The sequence below is a fragment of the Mandrillus leucophaeus genome, unplaced genomic scaffold (assembly GCF_000951045.1).
Source record: "Mandrillus leucophaeus isolate KB7577 unplaced genomic scaffold, Mleu.le_1.0 Scaffold198, whole genome shotgun sequence".
NCBI lineage: Eukaryota > Metazoa > Chordata > Mammalia > Primates > Cercopithecidae > Mandrillus > Mandrillus leucophaeus.
Window position 1 is genome coordinate 5306835 of NW_012102009.1, and position 14706 is coordinate 5321540.

General features: G+C 40.1%; 1 protein-coding gene across 2 annotated transcripts in view; it reads left to right on the top strand.

Annotated features, from left to right (window-relative positions):
* The window catches only part of CPQ (carboxypeptidase Q), a 313593-nt gene that overhangs the window by 227806 nt on the left and 71081 nt on the right, over positions 1-14706 (top strand). For both annotated transcript variants that reach the window (XM_011978677.1, XM_011978678.1), the window contains one exon: positions 1615-1822. In XM_011978677.1, coding sequence (XP_011834067.1) covers positions 1615-1822 — 208 coding nt within the window. The remainder of the gene's footprint in view (positions 1-1614; positions 1823-14706) is intronic.

Below are 14706 nucleotides of genomic sequence, written 5' to 3' on the forward strand. Positions count from 1 at the left end.
CGATCTCTTGACCTCGTGATCCACCCGTCTCAGCCTCCCAATGTGCTGGGACTACAAGCGTGGGCCACCGCGCCCAGCCTGCAATCTACTTTTTAGAAATGTTCATAGAGGGTATACTCAGATGGCACTAATCACTTGAGATTAGACAGTTTCTGCAGGGATAATTGAATAGGCAAGTTAATAAAATAAATATTTAAAATGCCTTGGTTGATTAATGTGTTGGAGGGTAAGTGATTTACTTGTACATATTCATTATTTCTGCAAAATAACTCTATGAAATGGTATTATTATCACTTCCATTTATAGATGATGCCCCTGAAACAAAGATGTGGGTAACTTGCCCCGGGCCAATTAGCAATAAGCCCAGATTTGAACCCAAGCAGTCTTGCTCCAGACCTTCTGTTTTTAACCATTCTACATTGCAGTTTCTCTAAGTAAATAGTCACCTAAAATATGGTTACAACAATACAGTCACACCAAGAATATAGTTAGAGATAAGACTGCATCATTGTGTTTGTGCATGTGGAGACTGCAGCTGCTTCTATAGGAGATCAGCACCAAGCTATCATCTGTCGGAAAGAAATGTGTTGTGAGTAAAAGGAGGAGGAAAGCTGTTCTGTAAATATGAGACAAGCTGAAACAAATATAGAAATATGAAAAGAAAAAACTAATTTTCAAAAGGGAAGTTTTTAGCCTGTGCTTTAATAGAAGATAGGAATAGACTGTGGCATGCGCTTGGAAGCTGTGACAGTTTGGTCCTGAGAGCTCTGTGGCTTGGGAGGGTTTGGAGCCATATCTCAGGGGTAAAAAGGAACCGTTCGAAAGGGCAATTTTAGAAAATGACTTTGATAAGCTTCATTAGTAGATACAGAGTTGGAATCAACAGATTAATATAGGCTTCAATTGTAAGTTTCTATGAATGTAAGAAACATCTAGAAATTAGCAGGAAAAAATCTGACCAGTTGGGATGGTATTTCTCCTTTAGTGCCAAAAGTATAACAGTTTTTTTTTTTCTCTTGTGGCAGTAAAATTAAGGGCCTGGATTTATTCAGCAACTTTTCTTCGTGAGAATACGAATATATTCCCAGACATTATTCTACACTTTTCCTGCGTGGTGTTCTACCACCAATGTGAAGTTATATATTTAGACCTCTGTGTTTGGGTGGGAAGAGAGTAGGCCCACTGGCAGGCAGTAACCACAGAGCTACATGTACCTGGGCCAGTTTTATTCCAGACATGTGGATCTTCTGGTCTGCAGCCTTGACAAACTTCCGAGTTCCCTTGTCTCCTTGTACAGATGTGTGTACCTTTTGATCATGAAGGCACTGTTAATGTCCTTCAGAGTTTGTGGCAATTTGTAACTTTGAAGGATCATCCAGATTATCAAATAATTTACATATGATGATTATTAAATTGAAGTTTCTAATTTATTCTTAACAAAAAATAAAAATTACGTTCACATTAAAAGCAGATAAATCAATACTACCCACCTTTCCTGTTTCCCAGATGCAAACAAAGATAAGTGGAAGTCAAATATCAATATACAGGTGCTTTCAAAAAAGTCTTTTGGTCTGTTTCCACTTTCAAGGTAACCTGGTGGCTTCTTCTCTCAAGTCCTCACACAGGTATTCAGGAATACCAGGATGGCGTGCCCAAGATTCCAACAGCCTGTATTACAGTGGAAGATGCAGAAATGATGTCAAGAATGGCTTCTCGTGGGATCAAAATTGTCATTCAGCTGAAGATGGGGGCAAAGACCTATCCAGATACTGATTCCTTCAACACTGTAGCAGAGATCACTGGGAGCAAATATCCAGAACAGGTGAGTGAAGGAGAAGGCTGGCCTAAGAATACAGTTTCCTCTTCTAGTTTGAGTTATTAGAGATAGTTTGGGAAAGAGAGAACATGAAACCACCTAGATGGTCCTCATATATTCATCGAAGGCAGAAGCTTTATATATATTTTTTCTCATCAAAATTTTAGCATGTTTACCATCTCATACCAGTCAGAATGGGTATTACTAAAAAGTCAAAGAATAATAGGTGTTGGTGAGGTTGTGGAGAAAGAGGAATACTTATATGTTGTTGGAGGGACTATAAATTACTTCAACGCCTGTGGAAAGCAGTTTGGAGATTTCTCAAATAAGTGAAAATAGAATTAGCATTTGACCCAGCCATCTCACTACTGTGTGTGTAACCAAAGGAAAGTAAATTGTTCTACTAAGATGATACCTGCACTCACATGTTTATTGCAGCACTATTCACAATAGCAAAGACATGGAATCAACCTAGGTGCCCACCAATGGTGGGCTGGATAAAAAATGTATATATGGTCTTATATATACCATGGAATACTACCCAGCCATAGAAAAGAATGAAATCAGGTCCTTTGCAGCAAGATGGGCACAATTGAAGGCCATTATCCCAAGTGAATTAACAAAGAAACAAAAACAAAAAGCATGTTCTCACAAGTGGGAGCTAATCATTGGGTACACATGTACATAAAGATTGGAAGAATAGGCTGGGCACGGTGGCTCACGCCTGTAATCCCAGCACTATGGGAGGCCGAGGTGGGCGGATCACGAGGTTAGGAGATCGAGACCATCTGGGCTAACACAGTGAAACCCCGTCTCTAATAAAAATATAAAAAATTAGCCGGGCATGGTGGTGAGCGCCTGTAGTCTCAGCTACTTGGCAGGCTGAGGCAGGAGAATGGTGTGAACCCGGGAGGCAGAGCATTCAGTGAGCCGGCACCACTGCACTCCAACCTGGGAGACAGAGCGAGACTCTGTCTCAAAAAAAAAAAAAAAGAAAAAACAGATCGGAAGAATAGGCAATGGGGGCTCCAAAATGGGGGAGGGAGAGAGGGAAGCAAAATTAAAAAAAACTACCTGTTGGATACTACATTACTCTTTGGGTGACAGGTTCAATTGAAACCAAAACCTTAGCCTCACACCATATGTCCATATACCCCCTGAATCTAAAGGTTAAGTAATAAAAAATAAAAGTTTTACCACATTGACTGAAGAAGGGCAGGAGTAATTGCAGGACAGAATGGTATTTGTGGTGTGCAAGTTCAACCTCAGAACAGTTGAGAGTGGTATTTGTCCATATGTGTTGTATTTATTCCATTTGAAGCTAGCCTGGCATTTGAGATAAAACCAATAGTTAATACTTATTGTGCCTATTGTGTTAATTATGTTATTTAATCCTTTCAAAGCTTAGTGAATTTGGATATATTTTCTGTATTAGTCCATTCTCACATTGCTATAAAGAAATACCTAAGACTGGATAATTTATAAGAAAAGAGGTTTAATTGGTTCACAGTTCTGCAGGCTGTACAGGAAGCATGGTGGCATCTGCTTCTAGGAAGGCTTCAGGGAGCTTTCAGTCATGGCAGAAGGCAAAGAGGGGAGTGAGGTGTCTTACATGGCAGGAGCAGGAGCAAAGGGGAGGGGAGATGCCACACACTTTTAAACCACCAGATCTCATGAGAACTTACTAAACAAGAACAGCACCAAGGGGATGGTGCTAAATCATTCATGAGAAACAGCCCATATAATGCAATCATCTCACCAGGCCTCACCTCTAACATTCGGAATTAAAATTCTACCTGAGATTTGGGCAGGGACACAGATCTAAATCATGAAATTTCTTCATTTTATAAGTAAGAAAACAAACCTAGAAGGAAACTCAGTTACCCAAGGTCCACACAGCTAGTAGGCAGCTAAGAAGGAATTCAAACCCAGGATCTTGTGAATATTAAACCAAGCTTTAAACCAGTTTATATGCAGTTTTCAGAGTTTATGAATTTATCTGCAAATAATGGGATCATATGCAAGTAATTAACAGAATTATTGTGAGGACTAGATTAGGTAAGTCACATCAAATAGCTTTGTTGAGTGTTTGGCACATCATAGAAATGGAGTGTTTGGCACATCACAGCTCACTGAATGTAAGTTTCCTTCATATGGCATCAAGTGTGCAATAAACACTTTTTATAAGGTTTCTGGTGCAAATCTCATACATTAGTTATTGAAATTCTAAAAATGGAACTTAGAAATGTTATTTAGAAATTTCAGACTTGTATTTTGTTTGACAGCATCAGTGGGATGAAGGAAAGGGTGAAGAGTGATGGCATTTGGTGATGGAGAAACAAGTCTTCTGCATATGACTTCTCCCAGACTAAGGACTGGGAAACTCAGGACTCAGGACTTCTCCCAGATTTGAGGGCTATATTGCAGTAAAGATTCATTTTAAGCTCAGGACTCCTTTCCCTCTTCCAAAATCATCTGCTTCAGGGACCTGGGCATCAACCATGGTTTTTGCCACAGGGATGATGGAAAACAAGAACTCAGTAGAATCACAGGGAGTCAGACAGCTGTAGAGAAACTGTGGTTTCAAACAGACAAGCCCAGCCTCTCGTGCCTTTAGGAAACTCATAACAACAGAAGAGCCAAGAGTCTATATTTCAGATGCTAAATAGTCAGATGCCTTAAAGTGTAATCCTTTTCAGGTATTTTCCCCAGTCAATAGTTCTAGGATAAAGTTTTGTCATCATCAGGTAGCTAGCCTAGGGCTTGAAGGGTTTAGGATTATTATATTATTGCTGTCTGGGTGAGCAGGCTGGGTGACCTGGCCTGAGGTTGTAGGCAGGTGGGTGGCAGGATGACAGTGAGTTATTGAGATCCTTAGTCCATAGCAGCTAGGGAGTCTCAGAATCTGAGGCCGAAATATTTAGGCAGAGGAATTCTTGAGAGCCAGAGGGCTAAGATATCTGACAGCTTCCCGAGGGCCATAAACATCTGGCTGGGAGAGCTTGGGCCTATTTGTCAGCTCAGCCTGGCTCATTCTTTTATTTTTTTAAAATTGGCTGAATTGAGGTATAACTTATATAAAATAAAACAACCAATCTAATGTACAATTTGATGAGTTTGGAAAATGTATAATGTAACTACTACCACAATTATAATATATAATATTTCCACCACCCAAAGTTTCCCTCAAGTTCCTTTGTAGTCCATCTCCGACTCTACCACCCTGCCCTGGCAGCCAGTGATCTCCTTTCTAGAGCTATAGTTGTTTTTGTCTTTGTTTTTTAATTTCATACGTAAGTGAAATAATACAATTTGTAGTTGTTTTCTGTCAGGCTTATTTCACTCAGCATAATGCTTTTGAGATTTATCCATGTTGTTGATTCAGTTGTTTCTTCCTTTATATCCCTGAGTAATATTTCATTGTACAGATATATGACAATTCGTTTATCCATTCAGCAATTGATGGACATGTGGGTGGTTTCTAGTTTTTTGATTATTGTGTATAAAGCTTTTGTGAACATTCTTGTACTAGTCTTTCCATGGACTTAATGTTTTCATTTCTTCTGAGTAAATATCTTGGAGTGGAATTGCTGGACTAGCCTAAATTTAGGAATTGCTGTACTGGCCTTCTATCTGTCAAGATGCTTCACTCTATGTTTTGTCGGGGTAGCACCTTCTCCCAGAAGGTAGATGGACAATTTCAGAGCAATCATGCGATTTAGGATGTTGCCTAGAATTCCAAGAGTTGATCATAAATACTTTCTTACCAATATGTAAAAGGTAGAAGTTTAACAAAAGTTCTTCCACAAAGAAGTAACAGCATTACTTCCACAGAAAAAAATGAAAATGAGCACAGTAAAGTCAAATCTGTGGTTGTGTTTTGTGGAGGGAATCTGCATTCTACCTGGCCTGGAACCACAGGGGACATACAGACTGTGAAGGCAAAGCAAAAAGCATGAAATCCCTCTTCAGGTATTAGGTTGGCTAATGAGCCTGAAAAAGAACTGCCTTATCCCCAGTAAATGCCACTTCTTCCATGAAGACTGCTTTGGTAACATTCCCCTCATCCCAGCACTTCATGCCACTGTTATGGTGTCATCTCCCAGCACAACTTGCAAATGCCCTGAGAGCAGGCACTCTGTTCACTTTATTTCCTTCCTTTTCCTTTTTCCCACCTCTAATGGCTATTTCAGGACTTGGCATGCAGTGGCTTCTCAATACATATTTTATTTTGGTAAAGTGAAGGAGTAAGCAAAGAAAAAAATAGTTGGAGGATGTTACTAATCTCGATCGTCTTTAAATCTAGAAGTTTTACTGACCTTTTAGAATACCGATTGTTCATTGGCACATTGAACCTCACCACTGAATGTAGCTCGACATGTCCGGATATGAACACACTGGTTCCCTCATAACCTGATTTTTTGTCTTAGTTTCTTGTTTCTATTAAATGAACCACATTTATCTATCAGCAAAGTTATAAAACTTCAAGTTATTTTTCATTCCCTCTCCTTTATCACTGTCCTATAGTCAGGTATCACATCCTATTCAGTCTATTTTCAGCATATTAAAAGAAAACTCTGTTCCTACCTTGCCTTTACTGCTACTACTGCCTTAATTCAGGCCCTCACTATTTCCCCCCTGATTGTTTTTCTTCTGGTCTTTTCCATACTTCTTTGCAATGAAGTTCAAAATTATTTTAAAACATTTGATCTCAACATGGTGATTCCCTGCTTTCAGGTCCCTCTCTCCTGTTTCTTATAAGATAAAGGTTGTGATGAAGATAAATGCTGAGGTGAGTGATCAGAGGTGAGCAGAAGACAGAGGAAAAAAGACAGAGAGGGGAGTCAGGGTTAGAAACGAGGCAGTTATAGTAAGAAGAAATTATATGGTGCTGTTCATAAATGAACAGAAAATGAGAATGAAGAAAGGCGAAAAGGAAATGTATGATGGTGAAAGGCAATGTCTGGTGGAGATCAAGGTCAACTGAGAACTGATCTTTCATAGGCCAGGGAAGGAGTTCTGCTCTAAAGTCTGGCGGATTTTCCTGAAATCATTCATTTAAGTTATCAGTAATTTAAAAGTTGGTTTTATAATTTAGGTTGACTAACTTCTGCCTGACACACCCTTGCTACTTTACTCCATAGTATACTAAAGAATAGTGGTGCTAAATAACTTATAAAATTAGCTGCAGTGGAAATTATCTCTGTAAAAGGAGAACGTCTGTTGAAATTACCATTATTCTGCCTGCAGAATAATGCAAACATCTTTGGAGACTTGAAGGTAGGCAAAGGGGGGGAAGGTGGGTATCTTAGTCTGTTTTATGATGCTATTGCAGAATATCATAGAATGGGTAATTTATAAGAACAGAAATGAGATCAGAGTTCTGGAGACAGGGAAATTCAAGAGCATGGCACCAGCATCTTGCAAGGGCCTGCATGCTGCATCATCCCATGGCAGAAGGTGGAAGGGCAAGAGATGGTGAGAGCAAGAGAGCAGGAGGTGACCAAACTCCCTTTTATAACAAACTAATTTTTGAGATAATTAACCCATTCCTGTGATAATGATATTAATCCATTCCTGAGGGCAGAACCCTCATGATTTAATTACTTAATATTAGGCCCCACCTTCCAGCCATGTTGCACTGGGGATTCAGTTCTCAACACGTGAATTTTTGGGTGACATATGCAAACCATTGCATGAACTAACACTAGGTAGTGGCTAATAGATACTGGTCAGTGATAACACCCAGCATAGTTCCTTACATCTCATCAATCATGCACAGAACCTTAATAAAAGTAAAGCAGTTAGCATGTAAATAATCCTTCTACTTTGGCCCAAAACCCACGGACAATATGTGGTAAATTTCAGCTTTAGAAGAGTGTATGTGTGATTGATAAAGTATTAGTACATTTCAAAACCCTGTTGCATAATTCATCCATAAGCCTGGACTGAATTAACCACAGGCATAAAAAAGATGCCAATAGGCCCGGCGTGGTGGCTCACGCCTATAATCCCAGGGAGGCCGAGGCAGGCGGATCACGAGGTCAGGAGATTGAGACCATCCTGGCTAACACGGTGAAACCCCGTCTCTACTAAAAAATACAAAAAAAAATTAGCCAGGCGTGGTGCAGGCGCCTGTAGTCCCAGCTACTCTGGAGGCTGAGGCAGGAGAATGTCGTGAACCCAGGAGGCAGAGCTTGCAGTGAGCTGAGATTGCGCCACTGCACTCCAACCCGGGCGACAGAGTGAGACTCTGTTTCAAAAATAAATAAATAAATAAATAAATAATAAAGATACCAATAATACAAATACTTTATTGGGTTTCGCTTTGTGAAAATAGCAGAATAAGAGTGTTATATACCTAAAATCTACCCTCTTTCCAAAACACCCATGGTGGCACATTCTGGTTCCTCTAAGCCCAGAATTTTCTCTCCACTCTGACTTCCTCAGAAACTGTGCTCTCCTGTGATTTGGACATGTTGTGCAGGACCCAGAAGCTCTTGGACAGTGTGCATGAGTGCACTTCTCTGGGGCTAAAGCAGTCCTCTGGAAGCTCTGACATTAGCCTCTGAACTCCGTTCTCTCAGACAGCTTTATTCCTGGGAAATCATGGTATCTTTAAGACCCATCTATGGTTGAGAATAAATCCGAGTAGGTGAAAATGAATGCTTTTTGATTTCTGAGCTGATACTTCATGGTACTAAAATAGCAATATTATTTCTACCCCCACTTATTAAGGAACTACTTTGCATTTGAAAATTCAGAGGAAACTTCTTGCCATCTGTGAATAGGTTTTATTTTATATTAACTCTGTAGAGGTTATCCTAACAATTAAAATAGTCTTAGAGGCAGAGACAGAGAATAGGGATCATAGAGACTTAGTACAAACTCCGTGACTTCCAGATTAGGAAAATGGACCAAAGAGAACTTGTCCAAGAGGACACAGCAAATGTGTGGTACAAACACATCTGGAACATGACTCTAGATTTCCAGACTCCCCTTTCTTTTAACCTCTAAGAGATCCCATTATGCGTGGGCATTCCTTAGTTGGTGTCTAAATTTGAGGGCTATACGTTGATTCAGGATATAGGCAGTGCCATCCTTACTAGGTCATTTTTATAGGAGAAATTATACCTTTCTCTCATGCTTTTTCTCCTGACATCTTTTCCCTAAGCACAAAGAGCTCTCATATCCACTGTCCTTTGTTGTCTCAGAGTTTCCTTAGAGCACCCATGAAGGAGTTTCACCTGGGAAAGTCTCCTGTGCTTGATCCATTGATTTTATGTATCCTCCCTCCAAGTCCTTCTTGGGTCATTTCTTTTTAGCTCCTTGTCACTTTGGAAGAGGATCTGATGAACGCATCACTTCTGGGGTGTTAATGACTCTTTATGATGCCTTATTCCCCTGTGCCTCTTTTCACACCCCTTCATCAATCAGCTACTCAGGTCCATCTTTATCAGAGGGCAACAGAAAAAGTCAAAATAGATGCACTACCAATCACATTATATTGTAAAATAAACTTTTTTTAGAAATAATTTTAGACTCACAGCTATTATGAAAATAGTGCAGAAAGTTCAAATGTACACTTTGACCAGGCTAACATGATCAGTGATAACATCTTACAAAACCATAGTACATTAACCTATTGAGGAAACTGGTGAGAGGATACTCCTGAGGGTGAGCTGCTTTCTTGGAAAGCGAGGGCTGCCTTGTGGGCATCTCTGTGTAGCACCCAGTACAGGGTGGACCTGCTCTGACTTTAGCCCCCTTAGTATTTTTCCAGTTTTAATTTATGATGCTTTCATGATTTTCCACAAACAAACGAACAAATAAACACAGAAGGAAGGCTGTGCTTGAATTGACCTGACCGGAGGACAAACTGATCCTAAACTGGACTCTCTCACCAATAATGGATTCTCTAGTGTTGACTCTTGGGGCTGGCCCATTTCTTTGATCTCCAGCAATTTCTTAGGTTTTATTTTGAGGTTTGCTTAGTAAAGGCAATCTTTTTAAAATGTTAATATATTCATGAATTATTCTGAAGTTATTGTATGGAAAGAAAAGTGGGATTTTGGAGTCATTGACGGTTGATGGTATTCAAACCCATTTCGATAAGGTCTTGATGCAGCAAATTTTTTTGTTTGTTTGTTTGTTTAACATGCCTTTTTCTTCCAAGAGTTATTTTCATGAATTCAAAGAACAAATTCAGTTTTATATGCCAGTATTATTTTAAATACGGTGCAGTACTGTGAAGGCTAGTGGGGAACGTTGAAATGAAAACTCTAGTTTGTTAACTGAACACTTCACTCTTTCTTTTTTTACTGTGGGGCAGGATTTCTCAACATCATCTCTATTGGCCCTTTGGGCCAGATACTTCTTTGTCTTGATGGGCTGTCCTGTGCATTGTGGGGTATTTAGCAACATCCTTGACCACTAACCACTAGTATCACTTCCTACCCCACACCACACTTCCCACAGTGTTGAGCATCAGAAATGTCTCCAGACATTGCCAAATGTCCCTTGGGGGACAAAAGCCACCCCAAGTTGAAAATCGCTGATGTGAAGTAATGGAAAGAAGACTAGATGGGTGTTGTGAGGCTTTGGTTCTGGTTTTATTTCTGCCACAAATAAGCTGAGTGGCTTAATCCTTCATCTATAGAAGGAGGTACTTTGTCTGAAAAAGCTTGAAGGTCATTGCCAGCCCTAAAATTCCATTATTAAAAAAACACTGAAAGATGAACAAAAAAATACTTAAAGATGAAATTTATCATCAGAATAATGGTAAACTCTGTGTACTATTAAATAGCAACAAGATATTGTGGGAGCCCTTTCCAAAGCTAGTGCTGGAGAAGAGCATTATTTACAAAGTAAGTGTGTTGCTGTTTTGTTTTGTTTTTAAATTCTGTGTTCAAATACAGTTGGGAACATTCCTATTCAAAAAGTTAAACAGGCTCACTTTTTCTGTGGTACTTCTTAAGCCTTTAATGTGCTGATGTGCATTGGGAATCTTTAAGAGGTAGCTTTGCAGTATTCTGCACATTTTTGATCATGGAACACTTTTTTCAGAGTATCCTCACGTGAAACATTTTGTGAAACAGTAAGACAGAGGCATGAGTTTTGCTGGGTAGATTATGTTTTAGTGTTTTTGTATTATATTCTTCTCTTCAATTGCTCTTACATTAATTCGGCATCTATTTATTTATTGAGTATCTGGTATATGTGAGGCACAAAGGTTAAGCAATAACTTGGGGTGGGCACTATGCTCTGTACATAGCCTGTAAAATTTGCATCCTGTCTCTTATATTTTGTTGGTAGACTATTTTGCCTTTCTGGATATAAATATCACCCTTTCCTGAAGATGAGAGAACTTACCCAGAAGTTGAGAAATAGGAGAGGCCCATTAGGAGGGACAGCCCACGGTGGGTCTGGCATGCCATGTGAAGGGCTGGGGCTTTGTCCTGTAGGCAGCGGGAAGTCACTGCAGAGTTTTAGCAGTAGATTTGCATTTTAGCTCACTCTGGCCACTGCATACTTTTGAGTAGGCAAAGATTGAAATTCAGCCAGGAGATAATAGAGTTTGTACCAAGACAGTTTAAATAGTGTTGGAAAAGAGGAGAAGGATTCAGAAAATGTTTGGAAATAAAGTTGGCAGGAGTTGTTGAAGTTTGGATATATGAGAGAAAAAGAAGTAGAAGTGTAGTTTGGGTGAGTAGGAGAATTCATCCATTAATTCTACAGGAATTTATTGAGCTCCTACTTTGCTGGATGTATTAGGGTTCTCTATAGAGGGACAGAACTAATAGGATATATGTGTATATGAACATGAGTTTATTAAGGAGATTGACTCACACGATCACAAGGTGAAGTCCCATGATAGGCCATCTGCAAGTTGAGGAGCAAGGAAGCTGGTGGTGGATCAACCCGAGTCCCAAAACCTCAAAAGTAGGGAAACTGACAGTGCAGCCTTCAGTCTGTGGTCGAAGGCCCAAGAGCCCTTGGCAAACCACTACTCTGAGTCCAAGAGTCCAAAAGCTGCAGAACATGGAGTCTGATGTTCGAGGGCAGGAAGCATCCAGCTCGGGAGAAAAATGGAGGTCAGAATACTTAGCAAGTCTGCTTTATTCTAGCCTCACTGGCCATTGCTTAGATGGTACCCCCAGGATTGAGGGTGGGTCTGCCTCTTCCCATCCACTGACTCAAATGTTAATCTCCTTTGGCAACACCCTCAAAGATACATCCAAGAAAAATACTTTGCATCCTTCAATACAATCAAGTTGACACTTAATATTAACCATGGCAAGTTAACCCCTTGTCAACTTGAACCTATACACATCTCCTGAAATCATATATAATCTCCAAATAAAGACAATAATTATGCCTAACATAACAGAGCTATCCCTTGTACAACAGGAGCACACTAATCCTTAACTTAAATGCTATTACATAAAGTTAACAATACTTAAATACTGATATGAAATCAATAAATCTTATGTCACATGATAAAGGAAAAAGAAAATGAAGGTATTTTCTTAGTACAAGTGTATACATGCACATATTCTTAACAAAATTAGGAGGAAATATTCACAACAATTATAGTCCTCTTTCTGTAACTGGCCACATGGTTGTAGCTGGTATCGATGACTACCTTTTTCTACTGCCTATTCTATATTCCCTTTGCCTTCAGCAAGCACCTCAGTGGGTCGTAGTTTTTTACCTGGTGTAGTGACCCAAACCTTCACTCCTGAAGGGTCTGGGCCATTTGTAGTCATGCCTGAATTGGGTTGTTGTAGTTTCCCATTGACCATAATCACAAGGCATAGTAATACTAAGAGATGCCATAAGGGATCTCCTGTATTCCATACATACTCTTCTTTACCTCCATTGTGGGATAGTAGACTAATTTTATCTTGATAATCCGGATCAATCACCCTGGCCAACACTATAACTCCCTTCTTAGCCTGTTGACTTAGACATAGGCAGAGCCCAGAGCGTCCAGATGGCAATCTTAACTTCCAGTTTAATAGAATCATTGTTGTGTCTCCTGGCAACATTCCTCCCTCTGAAACTAAGATTTCTAAGCCAGCAGAATGTAATGTCGCGGGAACAGAAAGCAAGAATTTTACTGGTGGGTTACTAGGGGTGATGGTGAGTGATGCCACTTCCACTTCCACCCCTTGTTTCTTGGACCTGTGAATCCTGGCTATGGGAGAAACAGTACCATGTATTGGATGCTGATTCAGAGCATACACAGCCGTCTGAAGAACTTCACTCGAGCCCTGCAAAGCCATGCAAAGTATTGTCACCTAGTTGACGTTGTATTTATGACTTCAAAAGTCATTCTACCATTCTGTCAATCCAGCTGCTTCACGATGATGGGAACATAGTAAGACCAGTGAATTCCATGAGCATGCACCCATTGCCGCACTTCTTTAGCTGTAAAGTGAGTGTCTTTGTCAGAGGCAATGCTGTTTGGTATACCATGACGGTGGATAAGGCACTCCATGAATCCATGGATGGTAGTCTTGGCAGAAGCATTGCATGCAGGATGGGCAAACCCATATCCAGAGTAAGTGTCTATTCCAGTGTGGACAAACTGCTGCCCCTTCCATGATGGAAAAGGTTCAATATAATCGACCTGCCACCAAGTAGCTGGCTGATCACCTTGAGGAATGGTGCCATATTGAGGGCTCAGTGTTGGTCTTGGCTACTGGCAAATTAGGCACTCAGCCGTGGCTGTAGCCAGGTCAGCTTGGTGAGTGGAAGCCCATGTTGCTGAGCCCATGTGTAACCTCCATCCCTGCCACCATGGCCACTTTGTTCATGGGCCCATTGACCGATGACGGGGGTGGCTGGGGAAAGAGGCTGAGTGTTGTCACAGAATGAGTCATCCCGTCCACTTGATTATTAAAATCCCCCTCTGCTGAGGTCACCCTTTGGTGAGCACTCACATTGGATAGAAATATTTTCACAGTTTTCTACCACTCAGAGAGGTCCATCCTTAAAACTTTGTATGTGCATATTATCCTGTTATCAAATATTATCAAATTGCCCTCATAACACCATAGCTGCGTGGTAAGATGGGCAATTAAACAAGCAACAGTGATAGAAGGTGGTAAGTGCCACAGTATGGCAGCTACATGGTTCTATAGTGGCTCATTTGAGGGCAACCATCCTGGTCTAGGAGGCCAAGGATGGCTTTCTGGAGAGATTCAGTTTATTCCTACTAAAGAGGAGATTAATTGCGTGCTAGAGATTATAAGGATGGGATTGGGATGAGGTATATTACAAGGTGAGGAAGTACATATGAAAGCTTGAAGAATAGTGTGATTCTTTTTTTTAAGAAATGTGATGTGACTTCCTGTAACTTCTGAATTTATTTGCTAATGAATCCTGTTTTCATGGAGTTATCCTGTAAAATAACCGAAAGACAAAGACATGGCTTTTTTAATGTATATGTGTTTTTATAAATAAATCATTGAAAAGCTCAGTAATCCCTTTGGAGAACGGCTTTAGCGTTGATGCTGTCAAGACCCTTGTCGAAAGAATAAACCAAACCTGATTGACCTGGTGGATAAACTCATTCCATACATAATTGAATAGTTAGAGACTGTACAGTAAATGCAGTTTTGCCCTTCATCCGAATATGTAGTCTGATGATTTGTGAAAACCTTCTTAGTAGGAACAGCAGGTTATTGTGCCTGGGTGGGAGCCTTTTTACTAACTTAAGCAGCTGTTTAAACTTTCATAAGCAAAGTAATTATTAAATGTTTCATGAACATATCGGTTGGAACGTTTGTTCACATTTTAACCTTGAGTTGGAAAGTTTTAGGGGGGTGGGGTTAAAGAGTTTTAAGCTGGCAAATTCATTCTTTTTTTCTTTCTTATTATAA